General features: G+C 47.2%; 1 protein-coding gene across 7 annotated transcripts in view; it reads right to left on the bottom strand.

Annotated features, from left to right (window-relative positions):
• Positions 1-18417: 18417 nt before the first annotated feature.
• The window catches only part of ZFPM1 (zinc finger protein, FOG family member 1), a 108632-nt gene continuing 105340 nt past the window's right edge, over positions 18418-21709 (bottom strand). For all 7 annotated transcript variants that reach the window (XM_083754511.1, XM_083754508.1, XM_083754507.1 and 4 more), the window contains one exon: positions 18418-20733. In XM_083754511.1, the coding sequence (XP_083610637.1) occupies positions 18449-20733 (2285 nt within the window). In that variant the 3' untranslated portion in view covers positions 18418-18448. The remainder of the gene's footprint in view (positions 20734-21709) is intronic.

The following is a 21709-nucleotide window of genomic DNA, read 5'->3' on the forward strand; positions in this document are numbered from 1 at the left end:
GCAAAACAAGAGAATATATAGTTCAGGGATATATGCTCAATAGTAAAAACAGGAGTAGCAGGGGAGAGAGAAATCAAGCAGACCAACATTTACAAAAGTAGAACAACACAAGCATATAATAGGAGCCTGTTGGACCAGGCAAGTGGCCTATCTAGCTCAGCATCCCTGTTTCCACAGTGGCCAACCAGGTGCCCACAAGCAGGGCCTGAGTGCAGCAGCACTTGCCCCACCTGCAATTCCCAGCAAATGGTATCCCGAGGCATCACTGCCTCCGACAGTGGAGATAGAACACAGCCGTCATGGATAGTCTCAGCCTCCTTAAGGGCTTTAATGGAACTCCCACAAATGGGTTAGTTTATCGGGTTGTCATTGGGGGTTTATTGGGTTCTTTTTGTGTTTATTTTTATTATGCATTTTGTGTTTTTATATTGTGAATTTATGTTGTAACTGCCCTGAAACCTGCAGATATAGGGCTGTATACAAATTAAATAATCATCATCATCATCATCCCCCCAGGTGTAGGTGTTCTGAACCATGGGGTACCTGGTGGCAAGTCCAACTGGTGTCCACAATAACATGGCAGATGCTGGTGTGTAGTCCAGCAGGTCAACAGGTCCAAAGTCCAGTCAGGCCAGGTTCCTGCCTCTGCAGCTGATCCAGGGGTCAGAGTACCTGGAGGTCAGTCCCACACAAAAACAATGTCAAAGAGAGTCTTGGAATATCCAAGAAGTTGAGCAGACCCAGCCCCTCAGCTCTGTTTCCTTTATACTTTGCCTGCTGATTGCAGCATCTGGGCTTAACGAGGCACATGACCCTCACCTGTTCCAAGCCTACTCCAGCTCAGGAATCACTCACTTCCTCCCAGAGCTAATGAGCCCCACCTGGCCAGCTAGTGAGTCTTTGTCTGCTTCAGCATCCTAGAGTTTACCTTCCACTCCTTGCACCTCAGAGCCTGCTGTGTTTGAGGAGACAGGGCCCCCTCTGGCTCTGGTTATGGGTCCTGCTGCTCTGGTTCCTGTGAACTGATGCCATCTCCTCACCATCCTCTGTTGCCTTGTGAGTACTTTCTACACCAACCTCTCCTTCCCCATCCCCTGCTTGCCCCAGTGTGTCCCAGTCATGGCTACGCCCCTTGCTGGGATCCTCTTCCTCCCCCCCCCTATCCTGTTGGTTCATGACTGAAACGAATTCTGTTGGGAAGCTGAATAATATTTTAGAACTCTTAGCAACTGATAATTTGGATAAAGTCAACTGAATATATGGATGTGGATGATTAATTAGTAAAAGGGTGGGAAATAGTTGCTTGTGCACCTGGCAGCATTTGCTTATATTTGTGTTAATAATAATAATAATTTTTATTTATACCCCACCCTCCCCAGCCAAGGACAGGCTCAGGGTGGCTAACAAGCAACAATAAAAACAAGTTGAATGAATACAGCTTAAAAACAAGATTAAAATACAACATTAAAATATTGAAACATTAAAATATTAATGTGCAGCCTCATCACAGGAGGAGAAAGGAAAAAGAAGAAAGAGGAGGAGGGAATCAAATTGGCTCCAAGCCAAAGGCCAGGCGGAACAACTCTGTCTTACAGGCCCTGCGGAAAGAAATCAGATCCTGCAGGGCCCTGGTCTCATGAGGCAGAGAGTTCCACCAGGCCGGAGCCAGTGTTGAAAAGGCCCTGGCTCTGGTTGATGCTAATCTAACTTCCTTAGGGCCCGGGACCACTAGGGTGTTGCTATTTATGGACCTTGAGGCTCTCCGTGGGGCATACCGGGAGAGGCGGTCCCGTAGGTACGAGGGTCCTAGGCCGTGAAGTGTTGTGACTGTAGGGCAATGTCCTTCGAAATGCATATTTTGTCCGTGGGCTGTTTGCTGTGGTTATCCTTTTACTTTGGGGCCAAATGCGCCTGCAAAGGAGCAGCTTGGGCCAGGGCTGTAAGATGGCAGGCTGTGTCTGTTGCATTCCATTGGAAGTTTTCAACGGAGATTGAATGGTCATTTGTCAGGGATTCTTTAGTTGTGATTCTGGCATTGCAGAGGGTGGACTAGATGACTCTTGGGGTCCCTTCCATCTCTATAATTCATTCTGTATTTGTCATGGTCAGTGCCGTTTCTGCTCCACTCTGCTTCTGCCAAGTATTACTTCATACACCTTGCCACCTGCTTTTTTAAAAAATATTTTATTAAGGGTTTTCTTGTTTTACAGTGTAAGTGTAATGCCTCATATTTTTTTTTCCATGTAACATTTTTACAAATCCGTTTCATTTGTTGAGGCATTAGGGGGAGAAGAAAAAAAGAAAAGAAAAAAAAGAAAGGGGGTGGAGGGAGGGGAGATGGATGGGGGTGGGGTCGGGTAGTGGTGTTTCTATTATGCTTAATAGAAGAGTTTGGCGTCAGCATGCTTGCGTTGTTCACTTGTGTTCCTTTGGTGGTGAGAGAGGTTGGGGTTGGCCTAGGGTGTGATTGTTTGTGATTGGCTGTGGTGATCTTTGTTTTCGTGTGTGAGTGAGGTGGGTGGGTGTTTTGGATCAGGTTAGCCATATTGATTTGTATGCTGTTGGTGGATTATTGTCATTGTCCTGTTGGGCTGTGTATGTGATAAAGGGGAGCCATACCGGGGTGAAGGGTTGCCACCTGCTTTTTAATGTTAACTTTCATAACTTTTTATGTAACTTGTGTAACAGTGGTTTTTTTGTGTTTTTTTTAAAAAAAACTTCATTATGTATCATTTGTGGACTTAAAATGACAACAACAATTACAGTGGTACTTCAGGTTATATACGCTTCAGGTTACATACGCTTCAGGTTACAGACTCCGCTAACCCAGAAATAGTGCTTCAGGTTAAGAACCTTGCTTCAGGTTGAGAACGGAAATTGTGCTCCGGCGGCGTGGCAGCAGCAGGAGGCCCCATTAGTTAAAGTGGTGCTTGAGGTTAAGAACAGTTTCAGGTTAAGTACGGACCTCCGGAACGAATTAAGTACTTAACCCGAGGTACCACTGTAGGTGAACAAATAACAGTTTTATTGGCTGATTTCTGTCCCTGACCACAGATGAACCCACGAACTGCAGCAATTTCTGCTTCCTTTTTCCATTTTTGCTGGAATTCTCTGATGCCCCTGCTTTGGAGACCCCAGCACTCCCCCAGCTTCCACCTGCTGGTAGTGTAGTATGAAAGATGGGCAATGGAGGTGAAGCCCATAAAAGTAAAAAAAAAAAAAGATAATTGTGTTTCAGTGAGATGGTTCCACACTGAACACCTGGCTGTGAATTCTATAGCTCTCTTGCGTTCTCCTTTAGAAATGGTTGCAGAAATGGAGAGAGAAAACTGAGAGCAGAGGCCACAGGACCTCATCAGCAGTCCACAGACTGTGCCCCTGCCAACCATTAAGTGACCCCGGCAGCCTCGCTCAACATCCTCTTTGAAAGGCTCTGCACAGGGTGCTGGAGACCTTTGCTTGCCCTGTATACATAATCAATGCTGTGAAACTAGTGGAAATGAAATAACTCTTGTCAAACCTGTGGTGATGGAGCCAGAGGTGGAGAGTAGGAAGATTTTTCAAACTGACTTTGGTGTGGGATTCAGTTGCTTACAGGGACACAGCCAGCAAGGGGATGCATTGAAGCATCTACCTTTCCAGTTATTCTTTGACAAGTGTGTGTGTGTGTGTGCACGTGTGCGCGCGCACGTACACACACACACACACGCGCCCTCCTGCAAGAAGGCATCAGAATTAACAGCCACAAATCAGAATAATGCAGGAAGGGGGCATTTCAAAGCAAGCCGGCTGCAGCAGTGAAGCTCCAGCACAGCACTGGGGGCACCAGAAAAGTAATGCAGCCTAATTGAGAACAGTGAGAAAGAGGAGACCCAGACTGTGGGGAAAAGGCAAAGGGGGAATGGAAAGTTTTTACACGGAGTAAAAACTTCTGGGTGCTAATTGGAACAGAAACCTTTACCCCAAGAAAGAGCAGTTGTGGAACATTGGAAGCTGTCATATATCAGGTCAGACACTTTTGGCCATCTAGCCCAGAACTGCTTTTATTCCAATTAGCTCTCCAATGTCTCAGGGGGATGGGGGGGGGGGGAGAGAGAGAGCTTTTTCATCTGCTACCTGATCCTTTTCAGTGTTGCTTCCTCCTGCACCCGTCCTTTGAGGAATGTGCTCTCCAAAGAGAGCATATTGTCACCTCCATTAATATGTTTGGGGTATTTTTGTGCCAGGCAAAGACACCCCTTTTCTTTCAGCCAGGTGCCTGATGGCTGACAACTCTGTTATCCTTGTGGGTCTTTTTAAAAAAACAACAGCAACAGCAGCAGCAGCAGCAGCAACAACAACAACAAACCCCACAGGTTCTAATCTGAATTTATTGACTGTTATTTCCTAACAGCTAATTTACAGCAGGGGGAGCCCTTCAGTTATCACAATCTTACAACAGACTGAGCCAGCCAGCCTTCCTGTGTGCTTCTGCTGTTTTTCTCTTGGCCGAAGGGCACTCCAGATTTTTCTTAGGGCAAGCCACAGATCTCAAAAGCTAATTCTATGATTTATTTTTGAAAAAAAAAAATCAGTCTCAGAATATCCATCTCGATCTGCCCTCAGAGACCAACAAATCCAAACAGGGTGAATTATTCATCACTGAAAAACTCATCTTGGTTGGTTTCTGTTTGGACCTTGCTTTTCCTCAGGCACACCTGCATATGCAGGGAATTCAGTTTTATATGATTATGAGCTTTCCCCCCTCTCATGGAAGTTTCTAGTCTAGTCCTTTTCAGGCTGCAAATATAGGCTGAGAGATGGTGATTCAGCAGGCAGGGTATAAAGGTATTTGCAAAAGTGTGTCATCTGTAACATTTATTCAGGGAGTAAAATTGTGATGCATTTGGAAGTTTGCTAGGGATAGAATGGGGGCATGTAAAGTAAAATCTCTCTTACACACACACACACACACACACACACACACACACTATTCACATTGAGTCTGGTCCTCTCTAAAAGTGAGCAGGAGTCACAATCCCTACAGGCATAGCTGTCCACTTTTCCCTTTTCTTGCGAGGAATCCTATTTGAAATAAGGGAATTTCCCTTTAAAAAAGGGAAAAGTTGACAGCTATGCCTATAGGCGTTCTTCAGCTCTGAGAGAATATAGAGAAGAGGTAAATTTAAAAAATTGTCCAGTAGCACCTTAGAGACCAACTAAGTTTGTTCTTGGTATAAGCTTTCGTGTGCATGCACACTTCTTCAGATACCTTTTTGTGCACAAAAGCTTATACCCAGAACAAACTTAGTTGGTCTCTAAGGTGCTACTGGACAATTTTTTAATTCTATTTATTTATTTCGACTGCGTCAGACCAACACAGCTACCTACCTGAATATAGAGAAGAGGTGACAGGGCAGAAGTTTATAAAATTATACGTGGTGTGGAGAAAGTGGATAGGGAAAAGTTTTTTATCCCTTTCTCATAACACTAGAACTCAGGAACATCCTATGAAGTTGGAAGATTCAGGACAGATAACAGAAAGTCCTTCTGTTTAAGCTATGGAACTCCCACAGGAGGCAGTGATGGCCACCAATTTGGTTGGCTTTTAAAGAGGATTTAACAAATTCATGGAGGATACGGTTATTGGTGACTACTATCCAGGATGTCTCCGCAATCGGAGGCAGCAATGCTTCTGAATCCCGTTGCTGGAAACTATAGGACAGGAGGGCGCTCTTCTGCTTGAGTCCTGCTTGCCGGCTTCCCACAGGCATCTGGTTGGCTACAGTGGGAACCCAATGGACCATTGGCCTGATCCAGCAGGGCTCCTCTTATGTTCTTATGGTGATATCACCATGCCCATAAGCCTGGAATACCCTCCACTTTTCACTATATGACTCAAAGCTTTTTTACTTTAGGTTAACCTGCCCGCTGGCTCTGCACTCAGAACGAGATTAGAAAGCCCCATCTATAAGTGTGCTCTGAGCATGGCGCAGCTGCCTTGGGTGCTGGAGTCCCACGTGGTGGTGCCCCTGTGGGCACTCTGCCCACCCCTGCCACACAAATGAGGAGAAGCTGTGGCAGCTTCCAGCGAGATCTTGCAAGAGCTCGCTGGAAGCCGCCATCACCACATGACCCTGGCAAGAGAGGCTTCAGCTGCGAGAGGCGGCACCTTTCCATTTTGCCTCAGGTGGCAAAACAGGACGGGTTGCACCTGGTCAGTAGAACAGGGTAGATGAAGGCTGTTACAAAGGACTACCCATGAGGGGTGATGAAGCCATTTGCCTTAGGTAGCAGAGAATCCAACCCCGCCCCCTCCCTCCTCACAGTTGCTCTGCTTCCAGCCTTGCAGGGGCTTTACCTGCACTGCCGTAACAGTATGGTTGCCCTCATCAAGGAGCACAGTGATTCAATTTGGAGCTGCTTGGCACTGGTGCCACGATCTCCCTTTGCTGCCGGCTGCAGTGTGTTCCCTCTTTCATTCCATTGCCAGCTGCCGATGTGCCCATTCTGAGTCAGCCAGCTGGAAGGGGAAAGAAAGGAAAAACCAACTGCCAGTGATAAATCACAAAGAGCACTGTGTCAAAACACTTTAGCTCTCGAGAACAGCTAATTAATATGTAATTCGCACCAATGGAGCATTCTGCAAGTGATCAAAGCAGTTACCAGAGTTACAGGTGTTTTATTTTTTAAGGGAGGGCAGAGCAGAGAGGGGGGCTGTCAAATAACCAACAAGAGCAGCCGCAGCACAACCTGGTGCCCTCCAATCATTTTGGACCACCCCTTGCAGCATGGCTGTTATACAGAGAAGCAAAGGGAACTGCTTTATACTGAGTCTTTATACTGCCTACACCGACTGGCAGCAACGGCTCTCTCATCTCTCATTTCCAGGCCCCCTCTTCTCTATTTGATCTATGCAGGGATGTCATTGAAAGTTGTTTGGAAGCTTCAGCTGGTCCAGAATGCTGCGGCCTGATTGCTTTCCAGGACTGGTTACAGGGAACATGCTAGTCCCCTGTTAACTGGCTCCTGGTCTATTTCTGGGCACAATTCCAAGTGCTGGTTATGACCTATAAAGCCCTATATGGCTTGGTCCCTACTACTTGAAAGATCATGTCTCCCTATATGAAACTCACTGAGTGCTAAAATCTTTGGGTGAGCACCTTCTCTTGGTTCCATCAACAATGGTTAGTTGTGCCACGAAAGAGAGCCTTTTCTGTGGCTGCTCCCGTCTTGTGGAACTCCTTCCCAAAAGAGGTTAGATTGGTTCCCTTGTTATCCTTCTGCTGGCAGGCTAAGGCCTTTCTCCTCTTCAGACAGGCCTTTGGAAACTAAGATGCAGACACGGTTGACCAGTGGACTGCTATCAAGGCAATCAGTATTTTAATGCTGGTTCTGGATGTGTTTTATTGTATTTTAACTCATTTGTTTTTATTACTCTGTTTTCAGTAATGTTGTTTTTAATTGTAAGCTGCCCTGAATCCCAAACTGGGAGAAAGGTGGCATATAAATGTGGGATGAAATCATCCAAAATGCTAAGGAAAGGGTTAATGCTCACAAGGGCTATAGAACTCTGTGATGTCATGTGCCCGAGGCAGTTATTTTCAGTTGGTTCAGTTATGGCAGTTATTTACAGTCTAACAGCATACATTTCAAACATTCTCATAATCCTAAAAACCATAAAATTACACATCATGTGCTCCAATCTCATTAAAAGGAAGGAATATATTATATTTGCAACAATATGAAAGATTAAAATGTACATGTATTCCAAACTATGTTACCCACCTCAAACACAACTCACCCATGCGCCTCACTACCTGTGTGTTCAATAAAATCACCCCATAATGCGTAGATGTTACTGCTTTTCTTTTGGCCTCTTGCTACCCACAGGTTCCATGTTAGCTTTTCCAACAAAGCTGTCTGCCAGACCGCTTCATACCACTTATCCATGGTCAACAGTTGCAATGATTTCCATGTTCTGGCTATGGTCGTTCTCGCCACAGTCAATAAATGGGTTATAAGAATTTTATTTCTAATTCTTGGTGAGTCCTGACTGTATATATTAAGCAATGCCAGTCCTGGGGACATAGGAACTGTCTGCCTTGTAATCAAAGACATTTTCCCATAATTTTTCTATTTTTGAACACTCCCATCACATATGTCTGTATGTCACAATAGTGGGACACCCTCTCCAACACATAGGAGAGCTGTTGGGTTTTATATAAGCTAGACGTCTAGGTGTTAAATACCAGCCATGTGAGATTTTGAGGGCTCTTTCTCTTGTCATTGACAAAATAGATTTATACAGGGCTTTGATCCACAGTCCATTCCATGTCTCTTCCTCAATTTCTCAATTCCAATTTGATTCCCACCATTCTCTCATATTATTCTGGGGAGGGAAATATGCCTCTATAGTTGATTTATACAGGGATTATATTAATCCTTTTGTTGCTATATTTTCTTCTACTATTATTTTTTCATATGATGTTAATTGTCTCGTGGATTCAGTTTTAATCTTAGAATTTATTAGAAATGACCTTAGTTGATTTCCTAATAGCCACGGTATTTGAGGATATCCCAATTGGGTTTGTATCTCATTAATGGTAAGCGGCCTTCTGTTTTTGTAAAAATCTTTCAGTTAGTATAATTCTTTCCACGCTTTTATGTTATGGGTTTTATATTTATTTGTAAAGATTGGGTGTAACTGTATTGCCATTAAGGGTGATGTGCCTGGGACAAAGAGCTTTGCCCATTTGGTCCAAATGTTAAAAGTGTTCAATCTGTGTAAGGAATTTGGTTTATCTTTTAAAAGAGGTATTACTTTTATAGGGATACTGTCTATTTCCACATTCTCCAACTTATTCCATTGGATTCCCTCATTACCAGACATTAGGTCTAGCATATTGCTCAGCTGACAGGCATTATAATAGCTATTTAAGTTTGGAAGTCCCCATCCTCCAACAGTTGGGTGCTGATACAGCAGGGATTTTTTAATGTGTGTTCCATCTGATTGAAATATGAATTTATTAATTTTTCTTTGCTACTTGGACATGTGGGCTGGTGGGATCCACACTGGTAGGGTTTGGAATAAAAATACAATCATATCTTGGTTCTTGAACGGAATCCGTTCCGGAAGTCCATTCAATTTCTGAAAACGTTTGAAAACCAAGGTGCAGCTTCCGATTGGCTGCAGGAGCCAACCAGAAGCCATGGAAGCTGTGTCGGACGTTCGGGTTCCAAAGAACATTTGCAAACTGGAACACTCACTTCCAGGTTTGCGGCATTCGGGAGCCAAAACGTTCGAGTCACAAGGAGTTCGAGAACCAAGGTATGACTGTAATAACTTTGGAACAATCATCATTTGGGTTGTGGCCAGTTGGTCCATAATAGAAAATTTCATTTTTCCCCAGCGCCGCATATCCGTGTTTATTGTTTTCCATACTTTACCATAATTTGTCTGATATAACCTATTTAAATTTTGAGTAATCAGAACACCTAAGTATCAAACGTTTCTTAGCTATTGGAATTTAGAGAAGGCTTTTTGAAGCTAGGGGGTGGGGGCAGGTTTATGAAAGAACATTACATCTGATTTTTGAAAATCTACTCATAAGTTCAGAAATATTGGAGAAGTTCTCCAATTCCAGACTCAATAGTTTTCCGGTGTTGATTGGCTCTGATGTGCATAAAACAATGTCATCTGCATACAGACCCAGAATACATTCATTTCCATTGATGATTACCGTAGGCCCTTTCCTGCCAGAATTTGGTGCAGTCTAATTGCCAAGTGTTCCAAGATTATGGCAAATAATAAAGGCAACAGTGGGCGTCATAGCTTTGCCACGGTCAATTTGAAATTTTTGTGAGTCTATATTATTTACCCTAATTTTAGCAAATGTGGTGCCATAAATGTTCTCTAATAATCCAGTGGATTTTGGGCCAAATCCAAACTTTCTTTATCACTTCAATTAAACACCTGGGTTCTACACATTCATATGCTTTAAATACATACAATGATAGACAGGTTGGTGTTGAAGTCTGCTTGCTGTGGTATATTAAGTTCAGTAATTTTCTAATTGGGTCTGCAATTTTGCATTCTGGAACAAACCCTGGTTGGTCCAGGTGGATGTATTTCCCAATAAATGCTTTCGTTCTAGTAACCATTATTGTTGTAAAGATTTTATAGTCAAGATTAAGTAGTGAAATTGGGTGATAAGATTCCACCAGAGAATGATCTTTGTGTGGTTTAGGAAAGAGTACAATTCTCAGTGATTTCCAAGTTTCTGGCAGTAAGTCGCCAGCTAGGTAGCAGATCTATTCTGTTCTGTCGCTATCTGCCTTGGAGTTAGTCATTCCATAACAGTATTTATCTTAGATAAAAATCTATGTAAGATGTATTAGTAACATAAGTAACACCTATCTGCATTGTATATTTTAATCCGCAAGTGCAAGTACACTAAGGTAAGCCCCGCACCACATAATCGATCACATGACATGATACACACACACCATTTGAGTGGCAGTGCCCATCAACTCTGGGGGCTCCCGGTCCCCTCAAATATTATAGGGGGTGAAGACCCCCTCAGCCTCTAGGAGATGCCTCCTTTGACACTAAGTAAAAGTTATGTTATTTAAACTTTAGAGAGCGTATTGCATAGTTTTTATAGGAGGGAAAAGGGAACTAAAAGGGTCAAATGATTCATGCTGTCTTCCGCATAACTCTGTAAATGGGAACTAGAGTTTAATTCCTATAATAAATCAATCAAATAAATATAAATAAATAAATTCAGTGAGGCAGTGAATTTACCCTTTGCCTTAGTCCTGGTTCTGGACTTGCCAGTGGGCGGATTTAGCTCACGCTGCTTTTTGTGTGGTGGGTCACCATCACTGGGGCTGGGAAGGTCATATGTGACTGGCACTTTGGGTGCTTTCTGCTGGAGTTCCCCCTGAGATGTCAGCAGCTCTTTGGCCATCAAGCTACACAGGAGCCGCTTCACGAAAAGGTCAATTGCAAATCAATTACGCCTGGAATTTACAGCCTTGCAGAAAATGGTGATAAATTTACCCTCCACTCCCACCCACCGCCCTTCCCTTTAAAAGGATGGCTGTCAGGTTTTGACACATCTTTAAAGCTCTCATGGTTGCTTTTTTGGGCATATATTTAGGAACAGGATTTGAATAAGCATTGTTATTAAAAGCCAGACTATTTAAAGATTCCCTTGCTTTGCTGCTGCCGTGGGTGAAGCGTGGAGGATTTCACAGGAGGGAAGGGTTTCCGGAAGTTGGCAGAGATAGTTTTGGCAGGAAAAGTAATTACTTCTTGCATGCAGCAATGTCCTGATCCAAAGGCTCTGCTTGCACCAACATGCCTGGGCAGCTTTTAGAAGCCTTTTCCTCATCCTTCTCTCACTCCAGGACAATATTCATGTCTTCCAAGTCGCCCTTAAGCTTCTTGGGACTCTTACATATCTCAGGACCACAGCTTGACGTTTGATTTTTTTTTTTAAGCATCAAAGTAGTCACCATGGAAAAATAGAACTTGCATTCTTCTCAACACACTCTCTCCTTTCTTCTGTTCTCTTTTTATTCATTTATCCCCATCTAAACCAGAGGGGCGTCCAACTGTCATAGATGGAAATAATGTGAGAAAAACAGATCCCGTCATGTGTTGCAATGAATCTAAGTTTTATTATTATTGGTATGCGCTTCTGAGATATATATACAGTGATACCTCAGGTTAAGAACTTAATTCGTTCTGGAGGTCGGTCTTTAACCTGAAACTGTTCTTAACCTGAGGCACCACTTCAGCTAATGGGACCTCTCGCTGCTGCCGTTGTGGCAGCGCTGTTTGATTTCTGTTCTCATCCTGAAGCAAAGTTCTTAACCCGAGGTACTATTTCTGGGTTAGCGGAGTCTGTAACTTGAAGCGTCTGTAACCCAAGGTACCACTGTACATGAATCTGTGTGTGTAAAAATATTTTACATAGTGCAATTTTATTTTATTTTTTATTTTGAATTACATATTGGGGGCACCATCATCTTTTCAGTCCTCTCTAAAGGTCTTAATCCAACCCTGCTGCCCCTCCAACCTCAGCCCACCTCCACCTGCCTGCCTTGTTACTTCAAATTAGTCCAATGGGGTGGCACTGGCTGTCAGAATGAGTTGACTCCACCTATCATTGGCTGTGGCTCCACCTACTGTTGGCCACCCTGCCTTCCACCCCACCAAGCCCAATGCACACCAGCAACTGGTGCTTTTAGATGTCATGTGAAGATGACTGTTTTCCTTCCAGTTTTTAGGAACATAGGAATTATAGAATCTCAGAACCATAGAGCTGAAAGGGACCCAACTCCACCCAGTCCCCCATACAATTGGAAACCATACCATATCTTGCTTAGCTTTGCAAATGTGCTAGCAGTTTTATTGCTGCACTTCTACTGAATGGTCCATCTAACTCAGTACTGTTGACACTGACTGGCAACAGTTCTCCAAAGTTTCAGTCAGGACCTCTTGGTCGGTCTCTCCCAGCTCTACCTGGAGATGCCAGGGATTGAACCTGGGACCTTCTGCATGCAAGGCAGGCGTTCTGCCACTGAGGTACATCTCCCTTTTGGAAATGGATGAACTACATGGCTGGTGATATCTATGGTCATGGCTGTGAGCTGCTGATGTTTTTCATGCTTATTGGGTTTATGTAATAAATAGCATCTTCCTATATACATAAAAATGTAAGGCTGTCATCACACAGCCCCTGTTAGGTTTGTATGGATTTGCACGGAGCAGGGGAGAGGAGCAAGAAAGAAAGCAGGTTTTAAAATGTTTGCCTGAACCAACAGCCAAGGTTTGATTAAAACAGGGATGGAGAAACACAGAGGAGCTGTGAGGGGATATGGGGGGCCCCTGAAGGCACTGTGAGGGGATTTGAGGTGTTTAAGTGTAAAAGGAGGAAATGGAGGGTTTGTCAGGGATGGAGTTTGCGATTAATGAGAGTAGTGGCAGCAGCCCCATGAGAGTAATGATGATGATGAATGGCTCTTATTTAAAAAGCAAACCCCTTCCTCTCTCGTGTTAACTTTGGATTGCAAGCTCCTTCAGGCAGGGATCTGTTTTCATAGTCTTTATAAAGTGCCATATCCATAGATGACACACAGCAGGAGGAGGAAGAAGGGGAGGTAGTGCCTAAAGGTGGGAGCCGGATCTGGAAAGGTTGACCACAGCTCTAGGGGAACAGTGTCTGACTGTAACGAAGGAAGAGGGTGGTTTCCACCCACTCCTCTACTGACCTTTGAATCTTAAATATGAAGGCGCAGAACACGTGGCTTTGTGGCAATGGCGAGCTGGAGTTCCCCCTGAGTTTCATCCAGACCTTATCTAGAGTTTTATCCAGCTGGTGCCAGTCTGCTGCCTTCCAGATATTTTGAACCACATCTCTGATCAGGCCCAGCCAACAGACTGGTTTCGGGCACTTCAAGACATTTGCTGTTTGGGGGTAGGATTCCATCACATGCAGGTAGTGCAGTTAGTTGGGAGGTCTTGTGAAACAAGCTTGCTTCCCCAAAGGACTGGACTTTCTGTAATAAGGGAAGTGACAGAAATGTCCTGAAAAGTGTGGATAATGCTTGCTTTGCTGCAACATCATCTAAACTCCCCACAAACAAATCAGGATGAATGCTCAATAAACAGGCCACCCGGAAGGGATCTTGGTCTCAGACCTAGTTTCCAGTGCCAGAGGCCTTGGGGCATAAATCCTTCAGGCAGAGATGCCAACACCTAACTGTGTTTGGAAATTATGCATTCCAATTTTGAAAGCCTTATCCCAAACCCTATAAATAAGGGCGCTCACTGGGAGAGAAATGCATTCTGCACAAGCTCAGGAGCAGTATATCCTTTTCTAACTACACATGTTTCAGGGCTTGACCCATGGCACTAAAACATAGGTTCATGGGCTGAATTCTTGCTCATATCAATCTGTATGTCGCTGTTGCTCATTGTAGACAATAATGAGATAGATGGACTAATCATATGATGCAGTATAAAACTTCCCAAGATTCTTCCTGTTTTTCATAGCTCAGCTGTAGAGCATTTGCTTTGCATGCAGAAGGAACCAGCAGCTTCAGGTAGGGCAGGGAATGCTCCCTGCCTGAAACCCTGGAGAGCAACTGCAAGTCAGTACAGACAACACTGAGCTAGATGGGCCAATGGTCTGACCTGGTATAAGGCAGCTTCCTACCTTCCTAACGTAATACGGATTATTAAAGGCCTTATGAGTCCCTGCAGTGGCATTACTCTGGTGTCAGTGATGCAAATATGAAATGCAGGTAGGGAAACAACTTCTTGTGGCTACTAGCAGTGTTTTAGCGACACCCTGTGGCCAGAATCATTGCAGGAAATGCTGTTTAACAGGGAAACTTGCTCTATTGCTTGTCTTTGTTCACATTGAACAGAAGGCAGCAGGTTAATTAGAACTGAAGGTGTGGATATATCCAGGGTGGATATATTGCCTACACCCAGCAACAGAAGTGTTTCCACTTGTTGGCCACATAGCCTCACACTGCTCCACCGCCTCTTCAAGCACAGTGGTACCTCAGGTTAAGTACTTAATTCGTTCCGGAGGTCCGTCCCTGAAACCCTTCTTAACCTGAAGCACCACTTTAGCTAATGGGGCCTGCTGCTACTGCCCTGCCGCCGGAGCACGATTTCTGTTCTCATCCTGAAGCAAAGTTCTTAACCTGAAGCACTATTTCTGGGTTAGTGGAGTCTGTAACCTGAAGCGTATGTAACCTGAGGTACCACTGTACTCCTTTCAAAGTACTCACCCTGAGCAAGGAAAGAACTGTACTCTCCAGCAAAGCACCACAACAGTGGTTGTCATAACATCTTAGGAAGCACCATCAGGCAGGGTCAATAGGGCCCATGCATTGTATTTTTCAAACCAGACAGGTGGAGCAGTAAGGCACCAGAGGTCCTCTGGCCATACCATCTGTCCCAGTGTCCCAAGGCCCTATTAAACCAGAATTGTATAGCCCTGCAGACTGGGGCTGATTCTGTCTCATACCTTGGAATGATGCTTCCAGAAGCTGCTAACTCTGTGGGACTTCCTTTGTGCTCAGTGGTGCAGAAATTGTGTTTTGTGCAGAATGCTGTTGTGGCAGGATTGCTGACAGGAACAAGACCCTGCCAGCATATGGCACCCCCTGTTCAAAGATCTGCACTGGCTACCAATTTGTTACCACGCCAAATTCAACGTGTTCCTCTTTGGAAAGCTACCAACAGCTTGTAACCAGTTTACATGAAGGACTGTCTGAAACCAGGCGCAGGGAACCTTTTGCTTTCCCAATGTTGCTTAAGTACAACTCCCATCAGCCACAGCATGCATGACTGACAGGGGTGATAGGAGTTGAAGTTCAGCAACTTCTGGGAGGTCCAAAGGTTCCCCACCCCTAGCCTAAACCTGAATGCAGCTCCTTGAAGGCTTCGATCTGCCAAGGTGGCACCCCTACAGTCATCACAAAATGTTTGCTCTGCATTTGTGAGAACTCAAGTCTTTGGCATCAATGCTATGCTGACTGGCTTTAGGCAGGCCCCTGCATTGTTGTTTTTGATGCCTACTCAAACTTTTTTTGTTTAGGCCAGACAAGTAATTTTATTAGGTGTGTTTTAAAAATCTGTTGATTTTATCTATAGTTAGATAATGATTAAGCAATACGTAAATCTGTTAAAATTAATAAAACTTTTACAAGGGTTTGCAGATCTGGGGAACTGCCAGAATCTGAGACTGTGTTGAGTTTCCTCCTCTTCTACAGGCACACACACAAGTTTCTTGGCTTGCCCGAGGCTTGTGTCCTTTGGCCAGCCATTTTTTTGTGCAAAGCCCATAAACAGGCAACATACAAATAGTAGCTATGACAGCAGCAGGAAGGTTAGAGAGGCTAGGGGCAGATATAGAATCACTGGGGGGGGGGGGCTTGAACCTGTTGCCCTCCACATGTTGCTGAATTGCAATTCCCATACCCTTGAGCTGTTGGACATGATGCCTGAAGCTGATGGGGAGTTGGAGTTCAACATCTGCAGGGCAACAGGTTAGACACCTTCACTCTAGGGTGTCCTGGGGAGAGGCCCAATCAGGCGCCACCTGCCTTGTCCATAATGTGTGGATCAGAAGGCTGGGAGAATATTCAGAAGCAGCGGCATGGGACTGTGCCACAGAGAAGCATCTTCCATCGTTATACAAATGAAATGGGGACATGGGGTGTGGACATCAAGGCCAGAAGAAAGGCTTTGCTGTTACTGAATTAATTCTTACAGATTTCATATTGTGTTGACATGAAGGTGGCTTTGTTGACTTATTTTATAATTTGAGATTTGCTATATTTATTACGCTGAGTTTTTGTACCAATTGAGCTGGTTTCTGGGCTTCCCTTAGGAAGGAAAAGTGGAGTTTAAGCAATAAGTGGAAGCAAATGAAACATCACAATTGCAAAACATGGCTCTGTGATCATCCCCCCACCCCGACTATCTGATTCCATTCATCAGCAGCCAGGACTTCAAATCCTCTGGCAAAAGGGCCCCTTTTCACATGTATCCAGGCGCATCCACTCCAATGGAAACTGGAGGCACAGATTTAGTAGACATTTATTTATGTACACACTTATACACACAGTTCCCAAGCAGAGAGGCCTTGCCTTCTCTCTTCAGTGCTCTCTTGTTTGCAATTCAGTTCCAGTCCACATCGATTCTACATAAACCCACCGGACGACAATTTGAGAAGGGAAAGGGAGAAATGCACACCCAGAGGCGGGGGAACCCTCCCTCCTATGCCCCCATTGCCTCTGCAGAAAGGAGCAACCAGAGAATGTGAGGGAGCTCCTTTGCTTTAAGAGGATGGACACCCTACCATCTGGTGCAAGCTACCTGGCTGAGGAATGCCTATGGGTACAACACCTGGTGCCTTCAGGCCACTATCCTAAGATGTCAAGGGGCAAAAGGAGTGGGAAAGAGTTCTGGGGCAAGTGTGGATGGACCATAAGGTGCTTTTTGCCTGGTCAGTGCACTGCAGTCCAGCCCCATTCTTTGCACAATGCCCACTGAAGTAGAAATAAACCCAGTTGTGTTATTTGGGCCTGGGGCGTTTCTAGTTGGCAGAGCTGTGCCTCACTCTTGATTGACTGCTCTAGAAGCACAGCCAGCTGCTCCCAAGGGCACCTGTATGGCATTCCACCCTTGTTAGGCACTTGGAGGCTGAGAGCCTGCAGGAACCTGAGCTCCCGCGCCACTCTCAGGAGAGGCACATGGCTAGTGCCGCACCCCGTAGTGTGGCACCCAGTGCCCTGCGCTCCCCCAGCTATGCCTCTGCAATGGAAAGCCTGATGCTTTCCACTGATCCATGGTTTAACCCCATAACTTTTTCAGACATCAAGGCATGTCAAGAAATCAGGGTCTCCCTTGAGCTCCTTCACTGCCAAGTGAAGACAGTTGCTCTCTCCCACCTCTCATAAGCCTTTGGGATGATGGGGAGCCAGTTCCCAACAGAGAAAGATGTGTGTGCCCGATGGTGGGATGCACTCTGTACATGCTCAAGGAGTTGCTTCATCATTCTGACTTCATATGCCAAAAGCAAAAAAAAGGTGGGGCAGAAAAAGGAGATGTGGGGGTAGGGGAGCTGCTGTCCAGGAACCCTGGCTTAAAGTGAGGCCCTGAAAAAATAAAAAGGAGACAGATATATCTTGGGGGTCTCTCTGGGTATGATAGATCTTTCCCCAACACCCCTGGTGGAGAAAATTCCCCAAAACCTAGGAGAAAGGCATTGGGGAAATAGAAAGCAGAGATAGGAAGCAACTTGGGCCTCCAGAGGGGTTGGCTGAGTTGGGGGATGCACTAGAAAAGCAGAAAGGCTCCCATTCAGAAGCTGGCAACCTGGCCTTTTGCCCCAAGATTTCACCTGTGCAGCTGCTGCCCATTCTGAAATGCCGCCACTGTTATTGTTTTCAGGTCAATTCATTCTAGACAATCAGGGCTGAGAAGGGGCAAAGCAGTGCACCTCCCCCGCAAACTGGCCTCAAACTCCCCCAGATGTAAAAAGGAGGGGGTGGGTGGGGTAGAGTGATCCCTGATCTCTTATTAGCGCTGGGATTGAGAGGAAGGGTTTACACCAAGTCTGTGAGCTGGGGCGCCCACTTTGTAAGGAAGACATCCCCACGGCTTCCTTCAGCTCCTCCGAGCCCCTGCGTGCAACTTGGCTGCCCCCCTCTCCACTGGCACCTTAAGGAAGAACCTGCCCCCTTTCCACAGCCCTAGTGCAAAAACAACCCTTTCCCAGGTCCAGAGCAGGGGGCATGGGATGCTCTCGACGGCAGGAGAGTCCATCACGACTGGCTGCTCCCAAGCCCTACGTCCTGCCCCCCCATAGCCATGAGGGACCAGAGGCTGTGATTCCGGGATGCCAAACAACACCCAGGCCTGGACGAGGCTTTACTTGACGTGCTCGGCAGCGTGTGAGGAGCAGTAGTACTTCTTGTGGGCAATGAAGGTCGACAGGCTACTGAACTTGATGTTGCAGAGGCGGCAGTACCTGTGGTTGCCGTTGGCCACAGGGGTGGGGGGTCCTTTGCCCAGTGGGGTCTGCATGCTTTTGTCCGTGTACCCGGGAGGGGCGTTGGGTGTTGCCTCAGGCAAGGGGGAGATGGGCAAGGGGGCAGGAGGGGAGAGGGGGAGAAGGGGCTGTGGGGAGATGGTAGAGCGCGGGCTCCCGTTGGAGACGGAAGGAGTGGGAGGCTCCTTGCCGTTGAAGCTGTCCTTGCGCAGTCTGGGGAGGGGCTGTGGCGGGGAGGCAGTGGGCAGCGGCGGGAGCAGGCTGCCCTCCGCCAGCGTCCGGGTGGCCTCTATCAACGTGGCGCCAGCCACCGTTTTGGCAACAAATAGGCCGTGGGCATTGCGGAAGTGCTCCACCAAGTCTCCCTTAATGGCTCCGTTGAGCGGGCAGTAGGGGCACACCACCAGGGGCACCTTGGCGCCTGGGAGGTGCAGGGCTTTGGCATCCAGGTAGCGCTGCGGAAGCGAGTCCAGGCCAGGGAAGGCAGGCGGGGGTGCTGCAGGGCTCACAGAAGGGACCCCCTTCTCTACTTTGACTAATGCCGCTTCAGGTTCCTCGCTCTGCCCTTCGGGGCTGCCCCGAGGTTTCGGCACAGCTGGGACGGCCCCTTTGATCTTCTGCAGCTGCTCAAGTGTGCTGGGCTGTAAGGGTGTGGCTGGGCAGTAGTACTTCTTGTGGGCCAGGTAGCTGTCCAGGCTGTGGAAGCTGATGCGGCAGGCCGTGCACTCGTGGTAGTCGGCCAGCGGCAGGAGGGAGGCCGGCAGCACTTCTGCACCGCTGTGGAGGCGGGGCTTCTTGCTCAGGTCAATGGGGCCGTCCGTGTCGGGGCTCGAGCTAGGAGAGGGGGCAGCCTTGACCACGGGAATGAGAGCTGGGACCACGGGGGGCACCTCAGGGTGGGTGGCATCCGGGGGACCGCTGAGCTGGTTGGCGGCATTGTGGATTTCGTACAGCTTGCGCCGCTTGCGTGTACGGATCGGCTGGGGGAGGAAGGGCACCTTGCCTGCAGTGCCAGCCCGCCGCAGTGGTGGGTCGTGGCGGGAGGCACAGTAGTAGCGCTTGTGCACCATGTACGTCTCATGGCGGCTGAAGCGGATGTTGCAGGCTTCGCACACAGTCCGGCTGGGGTCATCGTCTGGCTCCTCCATGGAGCTGCCCCCAGGGCTCCGGCTGTCCTCACTGATGCGCCCCGTCCCATCGGCCTCAGGGGAGGGGCTGGTTTTAGCCCCACCCTCCTCCACCTTGATCTCTTGCTTGACCTCTGGGACACTGGGTGGGCTGGCGCCTGGCCCAGCTTCCCCCTCATGTGTGGCCTTGCTGTCTCCCGGCAGTGGGGGCGAGAGGAGGACTCCAGGTGTGGGAGGGCCTTTGGGGGGCACTGAAGGAGCCGCCTTCAGCTTGCGAGGGCCAGGGGGGCTCTCCTCTGCCAAGCGGCGGCTGGAGCAGTACAGCCGCTTGTGTACGTAGTAGTTGTTGATGTTGTTGAAGGTTATCTCGCACTCAAAGCAGGTGGCGCCCTTGGGCACTGGGGTGCCTGGGAAGAGGACAGGGGGCACCACGGTGTGACCTTGCTTCAGGCGGCTGTGCACCAGCTCCGACATCTTGGCCAGGATCTCTGAAGCCTGGGGCACCACCGTGGCCTCGTGGCCAAACATGTACTGGGGGAGAAATATTGTGCCACCAGGTGTGCTCGACCCGGGCTCGCTGGGCACTGGGCTGGACCCGGGCGTGGGGCTAGTGATTTCAGACTTCACCTTTACTGAATGCAGGCTATGTGGAGAGGATGTGCGAGAGGAGGCGTCTGGCTCCAGCTCAGGAGCAGCGGTTGCCCCTGTCTGGGAGGTTCCCTTGAGGACTTCCCCCTCGTCTTCAGGCTCCTCCTTGATCCGCACTACTGTCACCCCATCCCCCAGTGTGGAGGAGAAACCTTCTTGGGGTGGGGAGCCATTTGCCGCTTCCTCCGTAGGGGGCGCCATCACACCCTGTGTTGCCAGTTTGGCAGGGGTGTCCAGCTGGCTCTGGGCAGCTTTGGGCTCCAGGCCTGGCAGTACAGCTGCAGCGGTGCTGTGCAGGACCACGTGCTGTTGGAGGCTGGGCAAGCAGTCAGCCACATAGCCACAGAAGCTGCACTTGAAGGTGGAGGCTGGGCCTGGCGTGTTCAGACCTGTAGGGAGAAGGGAGAGGTGCTTAGGTAGTGGCTCGGCCATATCCTCACAGCCCTGAGGTGGCTGGCTGTAGCATTGTCACTGAATCTTGTAATTTTGGGCTCAGAGATCTATGGATTTGGCTGCTTGTAAAGCTTGCCTGGGAAGCAAAATGGAAATTATTCCGCCCAGATTCTTCTGGGGCTCAGATTAAAATCCTACCTAGAAAAGAACAAGTCCCGCTCCACTCCAATTCCTCCCCAACACTGGCCACATACCTTCTTCCTTAATGCTTGGCTAGTAGTGGAATGGAAGGGATTTTGGGAAATGTACTTTTCCCAACCCTACTGGCCAATAGCACTAGGAAAACTACTTTGCCCAGTGCTCCAAGCTCCTAGGTAGCCAAAGAGTGGGGGCAGCAGGGAGGGAGATTTCCTCCCTTCCACTGCTCCTCTGGCCCAGGCAGCAAGTCATGTAGACAGGCAGGGGAATGGGAAGATTCAGACCCTGTTGCTTTACCACAGTCCCATAATGAGGGCCATGATGAGGTCTGAATTAGCTTGGAATCAAACTCAGAATGAACTGAGCACGTTTCCAAGTCACAGAGGAAAGCAATTCTGCTTTCTGAGCCTGACAAGGGGCGCTCATCTCATCATTAGTTCCCCAGTTATGCTTCTTCCACAAATGCTTGGCTGTATATGTGACACCTACAGATAAGCCCCTCTGCGGACACAACCCCCAAACTTGACTCAAATCTCTGCAAGTTCCTGTATTCTTTAAACAATTTATGGCAGGCCATCCCCTTAATAATATTATTAAATAAAGTAAAAATTAATGGTAATGAATTTCATACAACTAAGTCCTACTCAGTAGACTCACTGAAATAAATAATTATATATTAATTAAAACAATAATTATTAATATGATGATGATAGAACCACAACATAAAAATTCTATCCCACCTCCGCTGTAAGAAGCTCAAAGTGGTGTGCATAG

Source organism: Podarcis gaigeae, assembly GCF_964106915.1.
Source record: "Podarcis gaigeae genome assembly, chromosome: 8".
NCBI classification, from domain to species: Eukaryota; Metazoa; Chordata; class Lepidosauria; order Squamata; family Lacertidae; genus Podarcis; species Podarcis gaigeae.